The sequence below is a fragment of the Bos grunniens genome, chromosome 2 (assembly GCF_055505025.1).
Source record: "Bos grunniens cultivar Pamir isolate PY7600 chromosome 2, Bosgru_T2T1.0, whole genome shotgun sequence".
In the NCBI taxonomy this organism is placed as follows: domain Eukaryota; kingdom Metazoa; phylum Chordata; class Mammalia; order Artiodactyla; family Bovidae; genus Bos; species Bos grunniens.
In genome coordinates this window covers 8,402,753-8,429,730 of record NC_141166.1, presented here as the reverse complement: position 1 = coordinate 8,429,730, position 26,978 = coordinate 8,402,753, and the positions used below count along the sequence as shown (strand labels likewise).

The window sequence follows — 26,978 nt, the reverse complement described above, 5'->3', positions numbered from 1 at the left end:
AAACCGAACAAGCAAGTCCCTTTTAAAAAACCCAACTCTCTGCCTAAGACAGCTCTTAGAACCACCTCAAAAAAGTTCTTTGGGGCAAGAAAATGGAAAGCCTATTTGGGATTGGCCGCTGTTTCTGACTTCCAGGGCCCCTTCAATGTAAGTGGTGCCGAAAGCCTTCACAGTTTCAGTCCTGTGTTTCCCTACCTGGCTCGAAACTGCTCAGCAGAGAGAGAAAGGAGAAAAAAAAAAAAAGATTTTCCCAGGGAAACACTGAGCTCTCGCTTGAGACGGGGCTTGCCTCAACACGCCAGAGTGAGATCGTCAGCCCATTCATTTACCCTTACAAATTGCTCTGTGAATCTTGGCGCCGGTCTCCCTGCCCTTTCCCCTTCTAGAAACCCCATACAGCCTCCCTGCTCAGAGAGCACCAGGCATCCACGGTTGTTTACTCACTCAAGTTCATTCGACATCTTCCTGCTCCCAGGCTCCTGGGTTGGAACGATGGATCGGCACCGGGCACCGAGGCTCTGCTGACCGCTCCTCTCTAATTCTCGCCTGACACAGACATTCCCTGCCCAGGGAACTGTTTGATTTATGTTGAGGTTTCAGTGTGGGGATTCTGCTGACAGGTAGGTTCCCGGCAGTGCTGGCGCTGATTGGCTACAGGTACAGGTGCCGGCGACAGCAGGTATACCTCAACAGGTGCAGCTGTTAACTCTTGGCCTGCTGAGCTGGGGGCGGAGCCATTGGGGGGCTGGCTGGGTGGAACTGGCCAATTCCTTCCTTGGTGAGGGGGTGGGGGTGGAGATGAGGTAGGAGGGAGGAGGAAAAAAAAAATGCTGGGGAGAAGATAGCCAGAGGAAAAGTACAGGGACAAACAGATACTTGGCTGCAGGAAATCTCGATTCCTGTTTCTAGTATCCTGGATACTTGGAACATTGGACCATCCTTCCCCCTCACCCCCCAGCCCCGCCACCCTGCCAGATTCCCTTGGCCTCCTCCCCTACCCAGCATGGACTACTTCACAGCCACCAGGGAATTCCCAAAGGAGAGAGCAGATCTTCCCTTGTGGGCCTCTGTGCGAGTTCCCTTTCTTTTTTCCTAAAGCTCTCCCTTTAAGGGAAAGCTTATTTCTGAATAGTCTTTTACAGTTATTCAGGTGATTTCTCTTGACGGCTCACAGCAACCCACTGTGGTAGCTATTAGCACGCTCTCTTCCTCCCCCTACACACACACTTCACAGGTGAGGAAATGGAAGCCAGAGGGTAAACGTGACTTGCCCAAGGGCCTGAGCTATTGAGTGTCAGAGCCCAGATCTGAATCTTCAGTCATCTCACTCCGCATGTGGCTGTCCCTTTGAGCTGGTCAGTGGCCTCAATTCAGCAGACATCTATGGAACACCTAATGTGTGCCAGGCCCTATCTGGGTTCTGGGGAGACAGGCCCAAAAGACAGGGTCACTGCTCTTGGAGTTTATGATCTGGAGGGGGTGTGTGTGTGTGTGTGTTGATGGCCAGGGGTGGGGGTGTAGGATGCAGGCAGCCTTTTATTTGGAGTGATACAGATCTGAATGAGATGTCAGCAAACCACATACCTCTGGCCAGCACACAAGGGATGGAAAAGTTGAAGTCGATCACCTTTGAAACCTTTAGCTAGCCGGTCATTTCCCAAACTCCAGTAAGTGCTTCATTCTGCGTTGGAAACGCAGGAGAAATCAGTTGCCTGTTAGACTAAGTAATTGTGGAATGATTGCCATGAGCTGTCTTCCATAAAGAACAAGGTTGGTAAACCCAGAAGATCCACAAACAAACAGGAGAACGCTAGAACTTTTTATAGAGCTTCCACCATGAGTAATCTGAACTGAAGTCGAAGCCAGTCTTGGTATCTTTTGTTTTCTCTCTTTTCTCCTCCCCACCCCCCACCTCCACCCGCCACACACACACACACCTTTTGACACATCACCCCTTTGCTCTGTCTTCCTGAGAGCCTCACCTTGGCCCACTCCTTTCTCTCTCGGGGAAAGGCGGAGTTTCACCTACTCCTGCCAGTCTGATGGAGGTTTTCAAGGTAAGGCCAGAATCCAGAGGAGCCCTCTTGGGGTGTGGTCAGGCCTGTGGAGAGAATTGTCAGAGGTTGGTTCCTCGCTGGAAGCTATGTTGGGGATAATGGAGGGGGTCCTGACAAATAACAGTAAATAATCATAATAATTGCTAATGAAGCCACCTCCTCAGAGCAGGCCTCTCCCGCCACCCTTGTTAAAGTAGGCATTCAGTCACTATCACATCACTTAATTCTGGCTCTCTGAATCCCTTGTGACTTTTGGAAATCTCTCTAAATTGTTTATTGTCTTTCATCCCTTCTTCTAGAATGTAAACTCTGTAAGAGGAGAGACCTTGTCTGGGTCACTGTTGAATCTCCAGCGCCTTCCATGGTGTCTGGCAGACGGTCGGTGCCCAGCGTACCTCATGCATCAGGCATTGTGCTAAGCCTTTGCATACCTTGTCTCCCCCTTAAAACCGCTGTATGCCATAGGCCCTTGTGTTATCCCTGTTTTAGAGATGAGGAGACGGAGGTATGAAGTGATTAAATAAGTTCCTCAAGCTGCATGGCCTAGGAGGGGTAGCGCTAGAGTTGGGATCTGATCAGAGAGCAGAGCCTGGATGCCCAAGCCCTTGGCAGGGTTTATTGGTGGCAGGAGGGCCATTGGTGCCAGTTGTAACTGCAGAGCTTAGTACTGCCCGAAGGATGGCACACTTGTCTGTGTCCCTGTCTGCCCGCCTCCTGGAAGGCTGTGAAGTTTCTTTCAGCTGTGTTGCAACTCCCGGGTAAAGGGCCATGGGGGTGACTCATGCTGGCTGGGCTCAGGTGGAGACTGGGAACCCAGGCAGCGTGTCTGTGCTCGCTGGGCTTTTTAAATGGGTCCTCTCTCTCTACACCTGTGGATCATGTCTCTTTAATCGCCCTCACCCATCTACAGAGATCAGCAGGTCGTGGGGCAGAGGGTTTTTAACGTCTCCACACACGGAATGTCCAGAAGGCACCTGGATGAGATGGAAGGACTGTGGTCCAGGGTAGGTCAGCAGGGTAGCATGAGCCAGATTATAAGGTCGCTAGGACCCTCCAGCAGGAGCTAAGCCTCCCAGTCTGAGGGCGTGGTCTGTTCTAGGCCTTTGCTGAAGGATTCAGATGTGCCAGGTTTTTTAGAGAGACGCTCCCAAGCTTTCCCCCACTCCTGCCCATTTCCTACTCCTGTGTGGCGTGGGCACAGCCCAGGGCTCAGCTGGGCTGGCATCTCTTCCCCTTCTTGGATTGGCCCAGTTCTTGGTTTCTTGGCAGAGGAGATTGAAAACAGAGACTCACCAATCATATGTGACATAATGATTGTATTCACAATAATAACAGTAAGTAATGATGACTGTAATTTATTTCATGTTTGTATATTGCAAGCATAGTGCTAAGAGTTATCTGTGCTGTCTGATAGCTTTACTCTGAGACTGGCTGACCTGGGTTCAGATCCCAGCCCAACTGTTTACTAGCTGTGTGATTTTGGGCAGATGACTTAAGCGTTCTGAGCTTGCTTCCCCACCTATAAATGGCTATAAAAATAGTATCCCCCTCGTAAGCTTATTATGGGAATAGGATAATGTATGTGAAGTGCACTGCTGTTGTATAGTCACTCAGTAGAGTCCAACTCTTTGCAAACCCATGGACTACAGTCCATGTAGTCCAGGCTCCACTGTGCGTGGGATTTCCCAGACAAGAATATTGGAGTGGGTTGCCATTTCCTCCTCCAGGGGACTCTTCCTAACCCCAGGATCAACCCTGCGTCTCCTGCATTGGCAGGCGGGTTCTTTACCACTGAGCCCCTGGGGAAGCCTGCCTGGCACATCGTTGCTGTTGTTTAGTCGATGAGTCATGTCCAACTCTTGGTCACTCCGTGGACTGCAGCACTCTAGGCTCCTCTATCCTCCACTGTCTCCCAGTAATTTGCTCAAATTCATGTCCATGAAGGCTAGGAGAGATCAACGGCAAAAAGGAAAGGGCGTGGCAAAAGATGAGATGGTTAAATGGCTTGACTGACTTAGTGGACATGAATTTGAGTCTGACACATAGCACTCAGTAACTGTTAGGAAAGTTTTTGCTCCCAAATCACAGCAGATGGTGACTGCAGCCATGAAATTAAAAGACCCTCTCTCCTTGGAAGAAAGGTTATGACTAACCTAGATAGCGTATTAAAAAGCAGAGACATTACTTTGCCAAAAAAGGTCCATCTAGTCAAAGCTATGGTTTTTCCTGTAGTCATGTATGAATGTGAGAGTTGGCCCATAAAGAAAGCTGAGTGCTAAAGAACTGATGCTTTTGAACTGTGGTGTTGGAAAAGACACTTGAGAGTCCCTTGGACTGCAAGGAGATCTAACCAGTCCATCCTAAAGAAAATCAGTCCTGAATATTCATTGGAAGGACTAACGCTGAAGCTGAGACGCCAGTACTTTGGCGTCTGATGGGACGCCACCTGATGGGAAGAACTGACTCAATTGAAAAGACCCTGATGCTGGGAAAGATTGAAGACAGGAGGAGAAGGGGATGTCAGAGGATGAGATGGTTGGATGGCATCACGGACTCAATGGACATGAGTTTGAGGAAACTCCGGGAGTTGATGGACAAGGAGGCCTGGCGTGCTGCGGTCCATGGGGTTGCAAAGAGTCGGACACGACTGAGCGACTGAACTGAACTGAAAGGTTAGGACCCCTGAGTTAGGTGACTGCTGAGAGCCAGAGCTGCTCTATTTGTCTCTGCAGCTTGTGCACTGCACAGTCACAGCACTGTTTACAGTAGGGGCCTTGCAGTGTTGAGTGTGAATGCCCTGCTAACAGCTCTTCCTTTTCTAACACGTTAAAACTTTATGGTTGTTCCACACTTAATGACAATTTGTTGACCTATATAAAAACATGGAAAGGACAAATACCCAAATGTCAACAGTGCTCCTCTGTGGGTGCCAAAATGACAGGATTCTATTTATTTATTTGGTTTGTTTGGCCATGTGGCAGCTTGTGTTATCTTACATCCCCAACTGGGGATCTTAGTTCCACGACCAGGGATTGAACCCAGGCCCACAGCAGTGAAAGCGCAGAGTCCTAACCACTGAACCACCAGAGAATTCCCCAGGATGACAGAATTTTAATTGTTTCCCTATCCTTCTCCTCCCTGACCAAAGTTTCTGCATTGATTGTGCTTTTGTGATTAGGAATTATAAACAAAATCCCAGTTTAAATGTCATTCAGTTCAGTTCAGTCGTTCAGTCGTGTCCAACTCTCTGCAACCCCATGGACCACCGCACTCCAGGCCTCCCTGTCCATCACCAACTCCCGGAGTTTACCCAAACTCATGCCCATTGAGTTGGTGATGCCATCCAACCATCTTGTCCTCTGTCGTCCCCTTCTCCTCTTGTCCTCAATCTTTCCCAGCATCGGGGTCTTTTCAAATGAGTCAGCTCTTCACACAAGGTGGCCAAAGTATTGGAGTTTCAGCTTCAACATCAGTCCTTCCAACAAACACCCAGGACTGATCTCCTTTAGGACGGACTGGTTGGATCTCCTCACAGTCCAAGGGACTCTCAAGAGTCTTTTCCAACACCACAGTTCAAAAGCATCAATTCTTCTGCACTGAGCTTTCTTTATAGTCCAACTCTCACATCATACATGACTACTGGAAAAACCATAGCCTTGACTAGATGGACTTTGGTTGGCAAAGTAATGTCTCTGCTTTTTAATATGCTAAGTTGGTCATAACTTTCCTTCCAAGGAGTAAGTGTCTTTTAATTTCATGGCTGCAGTCACCATCTGCAGTGATTTTGGAGCCCCCCAAAATTAAGTCAGCCACTGTTTCCACTGTTTCCACATCTATTTGCCATAAAATGATGGGACCAGATACCATGATCTTAGTTTTCTGAATGTTGAGCTTTAAGCCAACATTTTCACTCTCTTCTTTCACTTTCATCAAGACGCTCTTTAGTTCTTCTTCACTTTCTGCCGTAATTAAATCAAAATGAGTGCCCTTTGACTAAATGGTCATCGTGGTGCATTCTTCCTGGAGTAAAAGTGGAGATAAAGATAATAAAAGCTCACAGTCCTTGTTCAGAGCTTCCCTATAAGATGCATGAATGGAGAATAGGGCTCTCCAACCCGAAGGCTCTGGGCAGTGAATTCAGGAATCAGATCAGATCTTAATTAGAATTATTATCATTTATTGAGCACTTACCCTATGATGCTTTCTTTAAATGCTTTGTGTCATTCCTCCCTGCAAAATGGGATCACGTTATTCATTCCAGACAGACAACTCCTAGAGTATTGAGCAAGTTTCTAAAGGAGGAACTCCAGAGTCAGCTGCCCGAGACCTTGGACAAGCAACTTCACCTCCTCATTACTCAGATTTCCTTCTCAGTGAAATGATCACTATGAGAATTAAAGGAGATAACATGGTGTCCTCAGTATGTGCCAGGCACAGTTCTAGGTGTGTTACGTGTACATATCATGTAACTGTCTTGAGTCCTGTGGCATGGTTGTCATAATTTTCCCCATCTTACAGAGGAGGAGCAGCCTCAGGAACGTGAGGTAACTCATCAAAGATCACTTAGCTATCTACTTAGTATTTAAGTAGGATCAAATCAAGCTCTACATGACCCCAAAGCCATGGGAACAGTCCTTTCAACCTCCTGTGTTCCCTTTTGGAACAAAGTCATGGAAGGATAGAAGGAAAGAAGGAAGGAGGGAAAGAAAATAGATAGGTTGGCTGATAGCACTTAGAAGATAAGGAAGGATTTGTTAGCATTTGGACTGCAGAAACTATACAAGGAAAAACCTCCCTTGGTACTTTGTCCCAGATCTCAATAAGTGTTCAAGAAGTATTTGTTGAATAAATGAAAAATGAACAAATGTGTATAATTTACACAAGGTCATTGACATTCTGGGATATCAGCTGTTGTTTTCTGTCCCCACCCCCAGGGAAAGACCTCCGAAGTTTGAATCCTTGCTCTTCCTGTTATTAGCATATACCTTTGGGCCAATGACTCAGTCTGTAAATTTCAGGGACCACATCGTCCCTCAGTGGATTGATCTGTGGAGTAAATAAGGTCTCCATGTAGAGCTAATGGCCCGGAGTAGGTAGCTGGTGTTATAGGTGAGCACCCAGCTTAGAAAGGGATCCCCAGCCACCACCTATTACCGGCCTGACTACACAGTTTATGGCACTCAGCATTCAGCCTTCCTTCAAAACAGTTCCTTCAGGGAATTCCCTGGCGGTTCAGTGGTTAGGATTTGGCACTTTCATTGCTGAGGCCAGAATTCAATCCCTGGTCTGGGAAATAAGATCCAGCAAGCTGCTCAGTGCAGTCAGGAGAAAAAAAAAAAAAGCCTCTTCTATGTATAAAGCTCTTTTCAGCTTACATAGTGTTTTCCTATGGTTTATCTTCTCTGATAAAGCCACAGAGAGGCAGGGCAGAATGTTATCACTGGCCCCATGTAAACTGAGGCTTAAAGAAAATACCCCTAATGAAGCAAAGGAGCTTGGATTGGAACTTCACATCACCATAGATACCTTATGGATCCTGTGGGTCCCGTTATACTGTCCTGGGTGTGCACCCAAAGCCCTATTTCATCCTAATATTCTTCTCTACCCCATCGCTGGACTTAAGTGGAGGGACAGGCCGCACACCCAACATGCAGAATATAGTCCTAACTGGAAGGCATGGAAGGACCTGGAAGTTGTACTCATGAAGAATCAGGACAAGGAGTGGGCAGCCTCCAGGCCCTTTTACACTCTGTACTTTAGATTTTTATCACAGTTCTGCCAATAACACCACCTACATTCCTTCTGAAAGGAATGGAAGGACATGAGGAATCATGGGGTCTAAAGTCATCCTGAGAGCTCCCTTAAAAGAAAAAAAGAAAAATCTGGAAACAGAGAAGCAGGGTTGTTGTTTTTTTTTTTTTTTTTCCACTTATCAAGTTGATAAAGATGAAAGAAAATGGTGTTGGCAAGAGTGAGAGAAAGCAAGCTGTCTCCTTGCTGGAGGGAGTGTGAATCAGTCTAGACTTTGGAGTTAGATTTCAACTCATCCTTTGATCTTACATTTTCACTCATAGGAATTTAGCCTTAGCAAATAATCTGTGTGTGGAAAGTTATCTGCAAGGATATGCATCAGAGCATTGTTTATAATTCTGAAAAATTAGAATTAATATAAATACCCTTCAGCAGAGTCTCAGTAAAGTAAATTAAGATCCTTGAATATAGTTGGATATTGTGTCACTGTTCAAAAGGATGCTACAGAAAGCCCCTTAACACCGGGGAAATTACTTCCTATGCTTACAGCACGATTGTTAGCATTTTTGAGTCTTTACTGTGTTCGAGGCACTGAGCTCAGTTGTTTAGTCTCCTTTAATCCTCACAACAACCAAGTGAAGTAAGTACTATTATCTTGATTTTACAAACAAGGGAAGTGAGGCCTCGAAGTGAAATGTCTGGTGGTCGTTCAGTGTCTCAGTCCAACTCTTAGTGACCCCAGGGACCTGCAGCACACCAGGCTTCCCTGTCCTTCACCATCTCCTGGTGCTTTCTCCACCCAAGGTCATTTCCAGGGGGGGTCTCTGAGCTGGTCTCGAATGAACCTGGGTCAGATTCCCAACTTTTAAGTCTTTCAGCTACTCTTTACCGTTAGTAAATGAGTCCTTTCCTATTTTTAAAACCCATTTCCATGAGTGGAGAAAGAATAGGAAAGGTACGCACCAGAGAGTATCAGGGGTGGTAGGATCAGGGGTGATTTATAAAAAGTTTATTCTTTTCGTGTATCTGTCAACATTATTTCTCCCATTAATAGGGGCAAAAAAGAGAGAGAGAGAGACTCTTTATAGTTATTAAGGAATAGCAAGTCAGAGAAGGCTTATCCCTGAACTGAGAAGGAAGAAGCGGCCAGACTGCTATCTGGAGATTCTTTCTCTGTTGCCAGGAACCAGCCAGAACAGGAGGCAGCCAGAGAGAGCCGTGCCAGGAAGAATGTGGCCACTGTCCTGGAAGGAGAGGACCCACTTGGAAGAACAGAACCCGGCTGGCTCAGCCCCTGAGGCTCACTCTCTCCAGGGACCTGGCCTCGGGCCCTAGTAGCCCACCTCCTACCACTGTGGGCCATCACCAGCCCACTTCAGAAAAAGGGCATTAAACCAGATACTGCCCACTTCCAAATAAAAGAGAGCTTCAAGTAAAAGTAAGTGAGAAGCACCTTAGTCCCTACCACCACCCTGGCAAGCAAGGCTGAAAATGCATTTTCTTCTGTATTTCATCTATCTGAAGGGGTCACACTGGGGACTTGGGTATTCAGATGACAGTCTCCTTGAGGAACTACAGAGGAAGAATGTACAAGGCCTGGTTTGGACAGAGAGGATCCTGGAACCCCGGTTGCTGAATAGAAGAAGTGAGTGTCTGGGGTCAGGGCTGCCATCCTAGGTTAGAGGGAGCTGGGGTAGGGTGGGCGGGTGGGACAGGTGTGGCCTGCTCCGGGCTTAGGGAGGTTCAGATAGGCACAATTAACCCATAAAGTCCTTTCCTTTTCCTTAAGGGTTTTCCTTCTAAGGCTGCCTCTGATGTTTGTTTAGATCTCATCTCACTGGAGGAGGGTGAAGTCGGAGGGGAGGGGATTTGCTGGGGAAGGCAGAGGCCACATGGTCAGAGGTTAAGTGCTTGCCCTTGCTCATTGAGGGGAGGGTTTTTCCGAATCCTCTGCTGGCCTGCCCAGAAGACGTTTTTAAGTCTCTCAGTTGGGGTGAAGATGGTCAAGCAGTGGGGAAAGGAAAGGAGAATAGTTCAAAAACTGGCCTAGAGGGACCTGCAAACCGTATCTTACACCAAGATCAGGTCCCTCAGGCGGGCAGTTACCTTGGAAGGTCAGCAACCACTCACCACGCCTCACTTGTCCCAGCTCCCCTTTTAGCCTGCGTTCCAGACAGGCTGCCCATATGGCCTGGCCACGTGTCCTGCGGTGGCAGGGCCAGCTTTCCCTCCCAGACAGGCTCATTTATTTGACTCCATCACCCCCACCCCAATTGCTCTGGAATCCAGCTGTGTTCACATGTCAATTCATTTGTTCATTCAGTGAGTATGGAGACTTACTTCATCATTCAGTTCAGTTGCTCAGTCGCCAGTCTGACTCTCTGTGACCCCATGGACTGCAGCAACTCCCCGCGTTTGCTCAGACTCATGTCCATCACATCAGTGATGCCCTCCAACCACCTCATCCTCGGTCGTCCCCTTCTCCTCCCGCTTTCCATCTTTCCCACCATTAGGGTCTTTTCCAATGAATCGGTTCACATCAGGTAGCCAAAGTACTATTATAATGATTTTTTTTTAATTTCATCATTAAAAATTACAATAGTAGCTCTCATTTTTTGAACACGTAACTATATATCAGACTGGGCTAAGCATGTTACCTGCCCTGTTTCACTCAATCCTTACAACTGCCCAAAGATTGAGGTACAGTCATCACCTCTGCTTTATAGGTGTGGAAACAGGCTTAAAGGAGTGAGGGAATTGAGTGACCAAGCCAGGATTTGAACCCAGGCTGTTTGGCTCATAAATTCAATCCCTGAACCACCATTTTCTGTTGCCTGAAAAAGCGGTCATTCAGTGAACTTAGTGAGGGCCAGCTCTGGCCAAGCATCTATACACAGGGTGGGCAGAGAAATGAATAATGTGTCTCCTTCTGCCCACATGGAAGCCTGGCGGGTGAACCTTCATCTAATTCGTCTATTGGGGAAAACCTTTCCACTTTAGTCTGTCTATGGTTGTAGTTTTGTGAAATTGGTTTTACTCTCAGATAACAGTGATTCGTGTGTGTTGGAGGATTCCACGAGAGTTCACTGTAATCTGCAGATGCACCTGCCTCGGTGCACACAGACATACACGACAAAGCACATCTAGTTGAGAACTTCGATTCTGGAGATGAGCTACCTGAGTTCAGATCTTGAGTCTGCCGTTTACTACCTGTATGACCTTGGGCAAGTCCTTTGATCTCTTTGATCCTCCGTTTCTTCATCTTTAAACTTCTACTTTGTAAGGTTTTACATGAGGTAACACATGCAAAGCATTTACACCACTCTTGTACACTCAATCCTAATGATGTAAGCTATTGTTGCTATCATTAGGGATGGGCCTCTCCGGCCTCCCCAGTGAAACAGTGCATTCCTGTCTTGTCTCTTCCCTTGCTCCTGCCACCCAGGACACTCAGCCCAAGGCAGGTGTGCCTGGGAGTTAGTCACCAGGCTCCCCAGCCTCCAAGGGGACGTGAGCATGAATGTTCCCCTCTGCCCAGGCGCCTCTGAAATCTGAGTCATGCCTCGGCAGCTCTCCCTAAAGAGAGATTTCCTTCAGCCTCAACCCACTCCCTTTCGCAATAAACTCAGTCCTTCATACCCTCCTAGGTCGTGTGCAGATCCCCACAGTTTTACCCACTGATGGACCCTAGGGAAATCTCCCTGGAGATCAGAATCTTGATAGGCAGATGATAGAGACTTGACTCTCTAGCCAGTGGCTTTGACTGTACTTCCAAATTCCTAGTGGTCTCTGAATTGACTGATGGCCCAGTTTAGGGTCACAGTATTTCATTTGGCTATCCTTGAACTAAGTGACACCTCAGACACAAGCACCGTCTGGATGGGACAAGCTTGGGAGCTTATGTTTGTTTCACTCTCTTCCACTCTCCAATCTCTGGGGCTCCTTGTGGCCTGTGAGGTGGTTTGGGGGATTGAAAGTTAGGGCTGTCAACTTAGAAGGCTTGTTGCGCCTTAGATAGTTTCCTGTGAATGGTGACCAGCTCCAGGTCTCAAGACCCTGGTTCAAAACCTGGCTCCGCCTTTCCTTAGCTGGGACCCTGAGCTTCATAACTTGTTTCTCAGGAGTCTGTTTTCTCATCTGTAAAAATGGGAATAATAATATTATTTACCTCATAGGGTGGTTGGAGAAGGCAATGGCAACCCACTCCAGTACTTTTGCCTGGAAAATCCCATGGATGGAGGAGCCTGGTAGGCTGCAGTCCATGGGGTCGCGAAGAGTCGGACACGACTGAACGACTTTCACTTTTCACTTTCATGCATTGGAGAAAGAAATGGCAACCCACTCCAGTGTTCTTGCCTAGAGAATCCCAGGGACAGAGGAGCCTGGTGGGCTGCTGTCTGTGGGGTCTCACAGAGCCAGACACTACTGAAGCGACTTAGCAGCAGCAGCAGCATAGGGTGGTTATGAGGATTAAATGCATGTGAAGCATTTAATATAGTGCCTGGCACATAGTCCTGTTGTTATGCAATGAGGGAGAAGGTGCTGGACCCAGAGTCAAGAGATTGGGGTATGAGTTCCAGCTCTGCTACTTGTTGGCTGTGTAGACCTTAGGCAAGTTAACTCCCCATCTCTGAGTTTCTTCAACTGTGAAATGAAAGTTTGGGGTTTGAAGGTCAGTTGGGTTCTTTTTACCTATGTAATATCTGTGAACTGTGACCTTGAAGGTATATATATATATAAAAACCCAGAAAGGAAAAAAAAGTACCAGATGTTTTCATCTGCCAAAATTACATTTCACAAATCCCAGGACCCTTGACCCCATCTTCAAAAGCCACCCCATCCAGCAGCCTCTAGGCTGAGCCTTCTCAACCAAGGAACTGTTAGAAAGAGCCCAAGAAGCTTACTAGAGCCACAGCCAGGCCTCAGGGAAGAAAGCAAAGCGGGCATCACAGTGAACCGCATCACAATGAACCAGCCAGCCCCCAACATCATACCCCAGGATTTTACCCTTCTGTGCCTTAGGCAAGAGTCTAATCAGAAAGGATTAGTTTATGGCAAGGGATGTTTCCTCTGTAGCTTGAAAATGTTCTGATCTATTGTAAAACAGGGCCCGCCAGGGAAATAGAACAGTTTCTTCTTGGTCTGGTGACCTCTGACCCTACCCCCCTTCCTGACCCGCCTGGCTGTCTCAGCCACCCCCTGCAGGAGACAAATACTGGGAAAGGGGAGGCAGTCAGCATCCCTAAGGACTGGGGAGTCCCTCCCCAGATAGTCTCCATGAGTGCAGAGTCCCACTGAGTTATTCTTAGGCTCTGTTTGAAGCTGCAGGGGGATGAGCTGGGTGGGATTTGCTGAAAATGAAAAGCAGTTTGTTTCAACTCGTTCTACCAGTTTTTACCCTCTACAGTAAAACATCACTTAACCATTTTAACGGAACAAATTTACCTTTACAGAGACAGTGGGTCTAAGAGGAATTTGTTGGTGGTAACTAGCAAACAGAGGGACCTTTTATGAAGCCCTGAGTACCCAGCATTGTGCCAAACACCTTACATCCATTATCTTACTTTAAAAATTACTGGCTTCACTGTGGGGTGGCGGGGAGGGGGGGCGTGGGGGGTGGGCGTGGGGTGGGGAATGTGGTTTTAATTTTTCAGGTGAGAAAACTGAGGTCCAGAAAAGTAAAGTGATTTGCTCAGAGTCAGTGGTGGAGCTGGCACTTGTATACTGCAGGGCATCCGCTGCAGCCGTGACTTCGTGCAGACTTGAGTGAAGCCTTGTTGGTGAAGCTGTGCCCAGGCAGAGATCTGCCCACCTTTTATGAAACCTCAGGCTCAGTTTTCCAGAAGACCTACCTGATCGCTTTTTAGTCCTTTGATAGCTCAGGGCTCTTGGGGCTTCCCTCATAGCTCAGTTGGTAAAGAATCCTCCTGAATGCAAGAGACCCCAGTTCGATCCCTGGGTCGGGAAGATCCCCTCAGGAAGGGATAGGCTACCCATTCTGGTGTTCTTGGGCTTACCTTGTGACTCAGCTGGTAAAGAATCTGCCTGCAATGTGGGAGACATAGGTTCAATCCCTAGGTTGGGAAGATCCCCTGGAGAACGGAAAGGCTACCCACTCCAGTATTCTGGCCTGGAGAATTCCATGGACTGTATAGTCCATGGGTGTGACAAAGAGTTGGACACAACTGAGCGACTTTTACTTTCACTTCTGTCTGTGGAAGAGGCTGTTTCCAGGGATAGATGGAGCACCCTGTTTCCCAGTCACTGTCATGTCCAATGGCCAGTTACCATGGACTTTTCCCCCCTGCCCAGCAAATGCCAGGTCCAAATGCAGCCAGTTTTGAGGATAGAGTCTGGAAGAATTCTGCAGTGTGGATGCCCTTTCCAGGGTCTAGTCCAGCCCTGAGCCCGTTCCTTCTCTAGCTGGGAAGTGTCTTCCTCTTCCTGCTTTTGTGTAACTGCTCTGCCCACGGCAAGCCCACTTCCTTCCCTCCTGTCCCTGTGCCTTCCCGAGGAAGTAGCTGTCTTTTCTTCACAGCAGGTGGCTCTGCCCTGCTCTGGCTCCAGTTTCCTGTGCCGTTTGCTCCATAACTCTCCTGGACCCAAACTGTTTCCAAATCCTCTGAAGTCATTTCAGGGAATCCCAGAAATATATCCTGGGAGACACAAGAATGCCCAAGATGCTCCAGGCAGAAAAGGTGCTAGGATCGAAACATTTGGGGAAAGCTTCATACCAGACTCTTCAAGAAATTAACCGTATACAGCTATCAAGCCAAGTCACCAAAGAGTTCTGCAGTGAGAAAGCCTGTTTCGTTTGTTTTTTCAACAAACTGAGCTGACCATGAGATCATCTCCCCTCATCTCTACTATATATCCATAAAACCTGTAGAACCAGTGATCCACTGTGGAACATACTTAGATGCTACCCTCAGCCTGCCACCAGAGTATAAAGCTGACCTTCCTATTTCTCTGCGCTGATCTAACATAACATGATAAATAATCTAAGGTGACATCTGATCTGTAGGGTCTTCAAGAAAGACATACTCAATGGGGACGAAGAGTCTCTTAACACAATTTGATGAAGATGCTACTTCCAGAAAAAAATCAGGGGTTTTGCACGGAAGAGGAGGAGTAGAATTTGAAACAGCCAGCAGACAGGGTTTACCAACTTTTATTCACTTCCTTTTCCGAGGACCAAGCCAGGGATGGAATGCAATGGAAAATAGTCAAAGTGCAGAGCCCAGTATCAGATAAATACTTTTAGGGTGAAGCAATGAATGATCTAATAATTGGTCTCCTGGCCTCCAGGCTCTTCCCACTCCATTTTTATGCTACCAGCTATATATATATATATATATATGGTCTCAAAACCCAGATCTCATCAGTCCACTTTATTGCCCAGGAATCCTGTTCCCTGCTTCCTTCAGGATAAAGGTTATATGCCTTGACCTGGCATTTAAAACTCTATAGAGCAGAACTCCAACCTACCTTTTCATCCTTCTTTCCTACTCCTTCCCATCGGGTACTCATTCTAGTGGCACCGACCTCCCCAGATACAGTCTTTCTTCCTTCCTTCCTTTTCCTGAGCTGTTCTTTTTGCCTCAGATTTCCTCCCCGGCCCCCATTGTCACATATTCAGTCCTAGCAATGCTTCGAGGCTCAGTTCAGAACTGGCCACCCATGTTAAATGAAAGCAAGACACAAAAGGAGAACATTATGAATGATTCCATTTAGACAAAAGTCAAAAATAGGCGAAAACTAATCTGTTATGGAAAAAAAAAACAATCAGAACTGTGGTTGCCTTTGGGGAATAGGATTTGATTAGAAGGGGAGGGGTGCACAGGGGCTCTTCGGGTATGGAGAGATCCTCTACCTTAATTCCGACGGTGGTTACATGAGTGTGTACATTTGTCTGAATTCATTGTATTGTATATTTAAGATCTGTGCAGTTCCCTGTGTTGTAAATTTAATCTAGAAATGAAAATCTTACCACATAGGTCACCCTGACAAGAATTCACTCCATTGTCCATTATTCTGTCAAAGCACTCCGTCTATACCAGCAGCACACCACTTACCATAGCCCGCCTTCCGTGAGAATTATACGTGTACACGTCTGCCTCCCTGATGTGAACTCCCTCCAGGGCCCTCCCACAGCAAGTACTCATCAAATGTTTGCAAAATTGAATTAAAGCCAGATTCATAAAAATAAAAGTAGGGGCTTCCCTGGTGGTCCAGGGGCCAAGACTCTGCACTCCCAGTGCAGAGGCCCTGGGTTCGACCCCTGTTCAGAGTACTAGATCCCACATGCTATAACTAAGAGTCTGAGTGCCGCAACTAAATATCTCAAGAGCTGCTGCTAAGACTGGACACAGTCAAACAATAGATAAAACTATAAGATTTTTTTTTTTAATTTTGAAAAGCAACAAGTGCTATCACGTATTTCAGCTGCTGTGAGCCAAGCTGTGTGCTAAGTTCCTTATACGTATATTTAGTTGTCCCATCACTTCATGGCAGATAGATGGGGAAACAATGGAAACAGTGAGAGATTTTATTTTGGGGCCTCCAAAATCACTGCAGATGGTGACTGCAGCCATGAAATTAAAAGACGCTTGCTCCTTGGAAGAAAAGCTGTGACCAACCTAGACAACATATTAAAAAGCAGAGACATTACTTTGCCAACAAAGGTCTATCTAGTCAAAGCTATGGTTTTTCCAGTAGTCATATATGGATGTGAGAGTTGGACTATGAAGAAAGCCGAGCCCCAAAGAATTGGTGCTTTTGAACTATGGTGTTGGAGAAGACTCTTGAGAGTCCCTTGGACTGCAAGGAGATCCAACCAGTCCATCCTAAAGGAAATCAGTCCTGAATATTCATTGGAAGGACTGACGCTGAAGCTGAAACTCCAATACTTTGGCCACCTGATTCGAAGAACTGACTCATTGGAAAAGACCCTGATGCTGGGAAAAATTGAAGGCAGGAGGAGAAGGGGATGACAGAGGATGAGATGGTTGGATGGCATCACTGACTCAACGGACATGAGTTTGGGTAAACTCCAGGAGTTGGTGATGGACAGGGAGGCCTGGCGTGCTGCGGTCCATGGGGTCGCAAAGAGCAGTTCAGTCGCTCAGTCGACCCCAACTTTGTGACCCCATATATATCAGCTCAGTATCAGTTCAGTCGCTCAGTATGTATGCACACACTTAATCCCCATGAGATACCGGGTAGCCATTAAGTCTGAAAAGAGAAAAGTCTGCATCACAAATGTGAATGGTTTAGCTATATTACATTATATACATTAGCTATATTACATTATAGGCAAATTAAGGGTGTCTCAGACTGTAAAGATAATACCTGCAATGCAGGAGACCCCGGTTCCATCCTTGTGTTGGGAAGATCCCCTGGTAATCCACTCTAGTATTCTTACCTGGGAAATCTCATGTACAGAGGAACCTGGTGGGCTACAGTCCATGGGATTGCAAAGAGTTGAACATGACTTTGCAACTAATCAATAGTATCTATGTGCAGTGGATGAGATGGTTGGGTGGCATCACTGACTCGATGGACATGAATTTGAGCAAGCTCCGAGAGTTGGTGAAGGACAGGGAAGCCTGCTGTGCTGCAGTCCATGGGGTCGCAAAGAGACACTACTGAGATACTGAATTGAACTGTCCAAGCTTTATGTGATTATGTATGTGTGTGTGTGTGTTACTATTACTACTTTACACTGAGAATACTGAGGCCTAAGGTCAGAGGAATGTGTTGTGCTAGAAATAGGATATAAGCCCAGGACTGCCTGATCTCAGAGCCATTAAGCTGGACTAGCTCCAGAGTGGCACATTTAAATCCAGGTGAGATGTGAGACTTGAAAACAGTGGTTTCCCTGAAATTGACAGTGTGTGTGTGTGTGTGTGTGTGTGTATTTCCGGGAAGTGTAAAGTCTTTGGAGGGCTCCCACAGCCCCAGGAAGTGGGTGCTTAACTAGAGGGAGACTTGGGTTTGTAACTCTAACTTCACCATTTATCAGTTGCATGACATCACCATAGGCAAGTTGTTTCATATGACCTAGCATGGGTTCTCCCACCTTCGAGACTGGTGTAACAGTGCCTACCTCATGGCTTTTAAGGGAGGATTCCTTCAATGAGATAATGCATGTAAACCTCTCAGCATGTGTAAGATCTCAGTAAATGTTGAGTTTATTAGTATTATCATTTTGCTATTATGATTACAACTCCCTGTCTCCTCCTCCTCCCATTCCCCACGTGCTACAAACACACACACACACACACAGAATTCTTTCCAAATGCAGGATATAGTCGTCTAAGCCACTGTGACAGATACTTCTATCATAAGCACAGCAGAGTAGCCAGTCAGCCCAGGGAATAAAACAAAACAAAACAAAATGAAAAAACCCTAGCCAACTCCCTGGTGGGAATGACTCCAGGGAATTTTTATGATTTGGGTCAAAAAAAGAATCTTTGGGCTTCTCCTTGCCCAACTCTTTCTGAAGTGGATTGGCTTGAAGCCTTACAACAGGAACAGGGCCACTGTGACCCAAGTGCCCACCTTAGAACTGCAGGTGAAGTCCAGACCCTGGAGTTCAAGGGCTGACGGGAAGACTGGAACCCCCCAACTGGAACCTTGACCTTTGGGATTCTGCCTGAGGGGGCCTGGCTGAGGATGAGGGTCCCCCTTTGTAGTTTTAAAGACCAGACCTTAGGGTATTCTGCCCTCAACCTGAAACACTGTGTGGCAGGTAGAGGAGTTGCCAGGGAAAAGTCTTCTCAATAGGTCGTGCTTTTGGTCTCTGATGTGTAGAATTCAACAGGTCAGGTTATTTGAAATTTAAAAAAATGATTTTGTCTTATTTCAAAAGAGACCCATGGTCTTTGAGAAGGGAAAAAAAAATTCAGTGCACATAACGAAGAAATTTTATCCAAAGAGAACCACCGCTGTTCTTCCCTGCACTTTACCCGTTTAGAGGAAGGCCACTGCCCTGCAGTTAAGTGCACAACCTCTCCAACTGGACTCTAACCCTAGCTGTATACATGTGGGCTAGTCTCTTGAACCCTCTGAGCCTCAATTCCTCAATTGTAAAATGAAAATTAAAAAAATAAATATTTTTTAATTTTAAAGACAGCATCTATGTTATATGATTGAAATAACACCTAAAAGTGACTCAACTAATGTTCAGTTCAGTTCAGTTCAGTTGCTGAGTCATGTCTGACTCTTCACAACCTCATGAACCGCAGCACACCAGACCTCCCTGTCCATCACCAACTCCTGGAGTTTAACCAAACTCATGTACATTGAGTCAGTGATGCCATCCAACCATTTCATCTTCTGTCATCCCCTTCTCCCACCTTCAATCTTTCCCAGCATCAGGGTCTTTTCAAATGAGTCAGCTCTTCACATCAGGTGGCCAAAGTATTGGAGTTTCAGCTTCAACATCGGTCCTTCCAATGAACACCCAGGACCCATCTCCTTTAGGATGGACTGATTGGATCTCCTTGCAGTCCAAGGGACTCTCAAGAGTCTTCTCCAACACCACAGTTAAAAAGCATCAATTCTTCAGTGCTCAGCTTTCTTTATAGTTCAACTCTCATATCCATACATGACTACTGGAAAAACCATAGCCTTGACTAGATGGACCTTTGTGGACAAAGTAATGTCTCTGCTTTTTAATATGCTGTCTAGGTTGGTAATAACTTTCCTTCAAAGGAGTAAGCGTCTTTTAATTTCATGGCTGCAATCACCATCTGCAGTGATTTTGGAGCCCCCACAAATAAAGTCAGCCACTGTTTCCACTGTTTCCCCATCTATTTGCCATGAAGTGGATGGTTTTTCCAGTGGTCATGTATGGATGTGAGAGTTGGACTGTGAAGAAAGCTGAGCGCCAAAGAATTGATGCTTTTGAACTGTGGTATTGGAGAAGACTCTTGAGAGTCCCTTGGACTGCAAGGAGATCCAACCAGTCCATTCTAAAGGAGATCAGTCCTGGGTGTTCTTTGGAAGGAACGATCCTAAAGCTAAAACTCCAGTACTTTGGCCACCTCATACGAAGAGTTGACTCATTGGAAAAGACTCTGATGCTGGGAGGGATTGGGGGCAGGAGGAGAAGGGGATGACAGAGGATGAGATGGCTGGATGGCATCACCAACTTGATGGACATGACTTTGAGTGAACTCTGGGAGTTGGTGATGGACAGGGAGGCCTGGCGTGCTGCAATTCATGGGGTCGCAAAGAGCCGGACATGACTGAGCAAATGAACTGAACTGAACTGAACTGAACTGAACTGATGGGACAAGATGCCATGATCTTAGTTGTCTGAACATTGAGTTTTAAGCCAACTTTTTCATTCTCCTCTTTCACTTTCATCAGGAGGCTCTTTAGTTCTTCTTCACTTTCTGCCATAAGGGTGGTGTCATCTGCATATCTGAGGTTACTGATATTTCTCCCGGCAATCTTGATTCCAACTTGTGCTTCTTCCAGCCCAGCATTTCTCATGATGTACTCTGCATAGAAGTTAAATAAGCAGGGTAACAGTATACAGCCTTGACGTACTCCTTTTACTATTTGGAATCAGTCCGTTGTTCTATGTCCAGTTCTAACTGTTGCTTCCTGACGTGCATATAGGTTTCTCAAGAGGCAGGTCAGGTGGTCTGATATTCCCATCTCTTTCAGAATTTTCCACAGTTTATTGTGATCCACACAGTCAAAGGCTTTGGCATAGTCAATAAAGCAGAAATAGATGTTTTTCTGGAACTCTCTTGCTTTTTTGATGATCCAGCAAATGTTGGCAATTGGATCTCTGGTTCCTCTGCCTTTTCTAAAACCAGCTTGAACATCTGGAAGTTCATGGTTTACGTATTGCTGAATCCTGGCTTGGAGAATTTGGAGCATTACTTTACTAGCGTGTGAGATGAGTGCAATTGTGCGGTAGTTTGAGCATTCTTTGGCATTGCCTTTCTTTGGGATTGGGATGAAAACTGACCTTTTCCAGTCCTGTGGCCACTGCTGAGTTTTCCAAATTTGCTGACATATTGAGTGCAGCACTTTGACAGCATCATCTTTTAGGATTTGAAATAGCTCAACTGGAATTGTATCACCTCCACTAGCTTTGTTCATAGTGATGCTTCCTAAGGCCCACTTGACTTCACATTCCAGGATGTCTGGCTCTGAGTGATCACACCACTGTGATTATCTGGGTCATGAAGATTTTTTTTGAACAGTTCTTCTGTGTATTCTTGCCACCTCTTCTTAAAATCTTCTTATTCTGTTAGGTCCATACCATGTCTGTCCTTTATTGAGCCCATCTTTGCATGAAATATTCCCTTGGTATCTCTAATTTTCTTGAAGAGATCTCTCTAGTCTTTCCCATTCTATTTTTTTTTTTTTTCTATTTCTTTGCATTGATTGCTGAGGAAGTCTTTCTTATCTCTCCTTTCCATTCTTTGGAACTCTGCATTCAAATGGGTATATCTTTCCTTTTCTCCTTTGCTTTTCACTTCCCTTCTTTTCATAGCTATTTGTAAGGCCTCCTCAGACAGCCATTTTGCTTTTTTGCATTTCTTTGTCTTGGGGATGGTCTCACTCCCTGTCTCCTGTACAATGTCACGAACCTCCATCCATAGTTCAACAAATGTTATCTCTTCTTATAGCAAATGCAGATTCTTGGGAAAAAAAATTGCTGTCACACCATAGATCCTGTATATAACCTGCTTGTTACCCCCAATAGCTGATGATGTGAATCTCTTTCCAACATCAAATGTTCCATTATGACCTTTGTATGGGAGATATGGCCTCATTTATCAGTCCCCCACTGATGGATATTCAGGACGTACCCAATATTTCTATTTTTATAAACAATGCTACATGAACTACGACTAAACCTTTGTGTCCAGCCATCATTATTTCCTTGGAGCCAATTTCGAGAAGTAGAATTTCAGGGGGGTTTTACGGTAGGCACAATTTTATGATTTTTGATACCTGTTACCAAACTGCCCTCCAGAAAGGTTATACTGAGTTCTTTTCCCACCACGAGGGAACCAGAGTGACTGTTTCCCTATATCATCACCAACACTGGTTTTTATCATTTTGGTCCATCTGTAAGCAATTTTCTTGAGCAAGGGGATTGTTCTGTCTGTCTGATTCAACTGGAACTCCCAGAGGGCAGGGCAGGGAGGTATGAACAGCTCCCGCCGTGTGTAGCTCCCATGCCTAGTACACGCTCTTCACACAACAAACACTCACGAGCTATCTAAACCGAGTCTCCAAAGACAAGAGTGACTTTAAGCGCCCTGAACAGCCAGTTCTTAATAACGCAAAACTGAACAACTAAAAATGGTACCTGGAGGAAATTCAGAGACTGTGCACAGAAGAAGGCAAAGGCACTTCCAGAAGCACTGCCCTGGTATTCAGGTCTTAATCAGCCGAAATCAGCCTAGGCCAGGGCCACATATCTGCCAGCAGATTTGCATGCATAACTAGAGATCTACTCCAGTTTCAAATGCATAGGGGAGCTCTGAGCCAGGAGACGGGTTTCGCGCTGTCACCATTTTGGCGGTGGCCCAGGACACGTCACCTCATCCTTTTGGGCTTGGTGTCCCTGTAGGTTTAGTAATGTTTCCGCCAGAGGTATTTTAACAATCATGGAATATCACCTTCCTCCCCTTTCCAACATTTATTGAGGAAATGTGATGCCTCCTATCCATGCTGGAGGCAGGTTGGCATGTGGGTGAAGAAACAGATTCTGGAGTTGGGCGTTCTGGGTTCAAAACCCTTGCTCTGTAGCATCCTCACTATATGAATTTGGACAATGGGACTCCTCTGAGACCTGTCCCCAAAGTTTTTGGTACCAGGGACCAGTTTCAGGGAAGACCTCCACGGAGCAGGATGGTGGTGGTGTGGGGTGGGTGGGTGGTATCCGGACGATTCAAGTGTGCTACATTTATTTTGCACTTTATTTCTATTATTATTACATCAGCTCCACCTCAGATCATCAGGTATTAGATCGCACAGGTTGGGGACCCCTGCCTTAGAGGGTTTGGTGGACGGATTAAATCAACTCATCTATCCAAATCCCTTAGGACAGTGCTTGGTACACAGTGAGCACTGTCAGCAACGACTTGTCTGGTTTAAACCTTGTGGTATCACTGTGAGGTAATGATTACTTTTCCACCTTAAAGACGGGGAATGAGGAGCATAGACGTCACACAGCTGGGAAGGATAAAGCCTGCCCTGAGCTCACGATATCTCACTCAGGACTTTTAGCAGAAACCTGAAATAGTAAAGCTGGAAAACTCCTTCCAAGTCATCTCATCCAGTCTTGATGAGCCCAGAGAGTGGAATGGACTTGCCTACGGACATGCACCCAAGGTACTTGACCGAGCAGGGCCTGGGCTCCAGCCTCCCCATGGCTGCTCGGGACCCTGCTGCCTGGTGCCCAGAGAAAGACGCCTCTGTCTCTGCCCAGTCACTGCCCTCCCTCCTGGGCAAGGAGAGGAGCCCAGGAGCTTGTGGGGACTTGATCGACTCTCCGGCCAGGCACAGACCAGGTGCTCAGAGAAGCCACTGTTGTCGCTGGCCGCTCCAGTTACTCCTTTTGTGCAGGGATTCCAGTCTCGGGTCTCCTCCCAGGGAGATGGTCATCCACCAGCTCCTGCCTGGACTTGTCCTCTCTGGAGCTCCCCTGGGTGCCAAGGCAGGGGGACTGTGAGATTGGTTGCTCTTGCTGCCAGGCCCACGCTGCTCCCTGTTCAGACTCAGCACTGGGCAGGGGGTGTGAGATCTTGGGGGAACGGGCCCCTGCCCCTCCTCAACAGCTCACTCTTTCCTGCCTTGTTCTTAGGCTGTCTTTATAAAAAACGATACATTTAACCTAACATATTAAAATTATTACTTCAGTGTGTAGTCAATATACATAAAGCATTAATGCTGCTGCTGCTAAGTCGCTTAATGAGGGGAACTTATTTTTTTTGTACAAATTGTTAAACTCTGATACAGATTTTAATACTACAACACAGCTCATTTTGGATGCTACATTTTCAAGGGCTAGGGACCAAAAAGTGGAAAAATCTACATGTCCACCAACTGGTAAATTAACAAGAGGTAGTATATCCATACAGTTGTTTACTTCAGTTTAGTCACTCAGTCGTGTCCGACTCTTTGCGACCCCATGGACTGCAGCACAGCAGGCTTCCCTGTCCATCACCAACTTCCTGAGCCTACTCAAACTCATGTCCATCAAGCTGGTGATGCCATCCAACCAACTCATCCTCTGTCGTCCCCTTCTCCTGCCTTCAGTCTTTCCTAGCATCAGGGTCTTTTCCAATGAGTCAGCTCTTCACATCAGATGGCCAAAGTATTGGAGTTTCAGCTTCAGCATCAGTCCTTCCAATGAATATTCAGGGCGGATTTCCTTTAGAATAGACTGGTTTGATCTCCTTGCAATCCAAGGAACTCTAAAGAGTCTTCTCTAGGACTTCCCTGGTGGCCCAGTAGCTAAGACACTGCACTCCCAATGGAGGGGCCCCAGGTTCAATCCCTGGTCTGGGAACTAGATCCCACATGCCGCAATTAAAATAACCCTTGTGCAGCCAAATAAATCATAATAAAAGCTTTTATTTAAAAAAAGAGTCTTCTCCAACACCAGAGTTCAAAATTATCAATTCTTTGGTGCTCAGCTTTTTTTATAGTCCAACTCTCACATCCATACATGACTACTGGAAAAACCATAGCTTTGACTAGATGGACCTTTGTTAGCAAAATAATGTCTCTGCTTTTTAATATGTTGTCTAGGTTGGTCACAGCTTTTCTTCCGAGGAGCAAGTGTCTTTTTATTTCATGGCTACAGTCACCATCTGCAGTGATTTTGGAGCCCCCAAAAATAAAGTCTCTCACTGTTTCCATTGTTTCCCCACCTATTTGCCATGAACTGATTGGACTGGATGCCATGATCTTCGTTTTCTGAATGTTGAATTTTAAGCCAACTTTTTCACTCTCCTCTTTCACTTTCATTGTTCAGCCTTAAAAAGGAATACAGTACAACAGGAGGAAAGCTTGGAAAAAACAGAGGCTAAGGGAAAGAAACCAGACTCAAAAGACCATATATATATATATTGAATGATTCCTTTTATGTGAAATGTCCAGAATAGACAAATCCATAGAGAAAGGAAACAGATGGTGGTTGTCAGGGGACTAGGAGTTGGGGCGTGTGGAGTGGCTGCTACTAGGGACAGGGTTTCTTTAGGGGGTGATGAATTGCTCTGGAATAAGTGTGATGGGTGTATAACCTTGTGAATACACCGATAGCCATTAAGTTGTATACTTTAAAATAGTGAATTGAGTGGTATAGGAATTCTATCTTGATTTTAAAAATCAATGATATATTAAAAATAAAATGTAGTCATACCAAAACAATGAAATTATCTTTTTTGTCCTTTTTCAATTTATTTTTCATATTGAAGTCTATTTGATTTACAGTGTTGTGTTCATTTCAGGTACTAACAGACATACAAAGTGATTCAGGTATATATATACATATCTCTTCTTTTTCAGATTCTTTTCCCATGTAGGTTATTACAGAGTGCCGAGTAGAGTTTCCTGTGCTACACAGTCAAAAAAAGTAAAAGTGAAATCACTTAGTCGTGTCCTTGCGACCCATGGACTATACAGTCCATGGGATTCTCCAGGCAGAAATATTGGAGTGGGTAGCTGCTCTCTTTTCCAGGGGATCGTCCCAGCCCAGGGATTGAACCCAGGTCTCCCACCTTGCAGACAGATTCTTTACCATCTGTCCTTGTTAATTAGCTATTTTATATATAGTAGTGTGTATATGTTAAACCCAAACTCCTGATTTATCCCACCCCCCACCCGCCCGCCTTTTCTCTTTGGTAAAACCATACATTTGTTTTCAAAGTCTGAGTCAGTCTCTGTTTTGTAATTATTTGTAACTTATGTTCATTTGTATCATTTTTTTTTTTTTTTTAGATTCCACATATAAGTAATACTTATATGCAGAGTACATCATGAGAAATGCTGGGATGGATGAAGCACAAGCTGGAATCAAGATTGCTGGGAGAAGTATCAATAACCTCAGATATGCAGATGGCACCACCCTTATGGCGGAAACTGAAGAAGAACTAAAGAGCCTCTTGATGAAAGTGAAGGAGGAGAGTGAAAAAGTTGGCTTAAAGCTCAACATTCAGAAAACAAAGATCATGGCATCCAGTCCTGTCACTTCATGGCAAATAAATGTGGAAACAGTGGCTGGCTTTATTTTGGGGGACTCCAAAATCACTGCAGATGGTGACTACAGCCATGAAATATAAAGACACTTATTCTTTGGAAGAAAAGTTATGACCAACCTAGACAGCATATTAAAAAGCAGAAACATTACTTTGCCAACAAAGGTCCATCTAGTCAAGGCTATGGTTTTTCCAGTAGTCATATATGGATGTGAGGGTTAGACTACAAAGAAAGCTGAGCACCAAAGAATTGATACTTTTGAACTGTGGTGTTGGAGAAGACTCTTGAGAGTCCCTTGGACTGCAAGGAGATCCAACCAGTCCATCCTAAAGGAAATCAGTCCTGAATATTCATTGGAAGGACTGATGTGGAAGCTGAAACTCCAGTACTTTGGCCACCTGGTGTGAAGAGCTGACTCATTTGAAAAGACTCTAATGCTGGGAAAGACTGAAGGCAGGAGGAGAAGGGGATGACAGAGGATGAGATAGTTGGATGGCATCACCAACTCAACGGACATGAGTTTGAGTCAACTCTGGGAGTTGGTGATGGATGGGGAGGCCTGGTGTGCTGCAGTCCATGGGGTCGCAAAGAGTCGGACACGACTGAGCGATTGAACTGAACTGATAAGTTATATCATATGATATTTGTCTTTGAATAAAGCTGTTTTTAATAGGAAAATGTTTTACACTGATTCAGTTTCTAGGTTTAAATGTAAATTAATTGAAATGAAATTTAAGATTCAGTTCTTCAGTCACAGTTGCCACATTTTAAGCCACACTAGGCAAGTGGTGTACCAGGGTTTCCATCCTGGATGATGCAGCTTTGAGGTATGGCTGCTCCAGGTCACCACCTGAGACTCCGACTGGCATCTTTATCCCTCTCTGGCCTGGGTAAATCCTGAAGGGACCGGGGGCAGACGGGACC

The 26,978-nt window shown here is 45.8% G+C and overlaps 1 protein-coding gene and 1 long non-coding RNA gene across 4 annotated transcripts in view; one reads left to right on the top strand and one right to left on the bottom strand.

Moving 5' to 3' along the window:
• The window catches only part of GRHL3 (grainyhead like transcription factor 3), a 36,075-nt gene extending 35,498 nt beyond the window's left edge, over positions 1-577 (bottom strand). The window contains exon 1 of the mRNA XM_086328413.1: positions 445-577. Coding sequence (XP_086184539.1) covers positions 445-461 — 17 coding nt within the window. The 5' untranslated portion in view covers positions 462-577. The remainder of the gene's footprint in view (positions 1-444) is intronic.
• Positions 482-26,732, top strand: LOC147377396 (uncharacterized). Of its 3 annotated transcripts, none has more exons than XR_015137593.1 (5): positions 482-620; positions 8,992-9,246; positions 9,333-9,453; positions 23,070-23,183; positions 25,797-26,732. It is a non-coding gene; the product is annotated as an uncharacterized LOC147377396 (long non-coding RNA). The 3 variants fall into 3 exon arrangements; XR_015137588.1 differs by having other exon boundaries at positions 22,994-23,183; XR_015137591.1 differs by lacking the exon at positions 23,070-23,183.
• Positions 26,733-26,978: the final 246 nt, after the last annotated feature.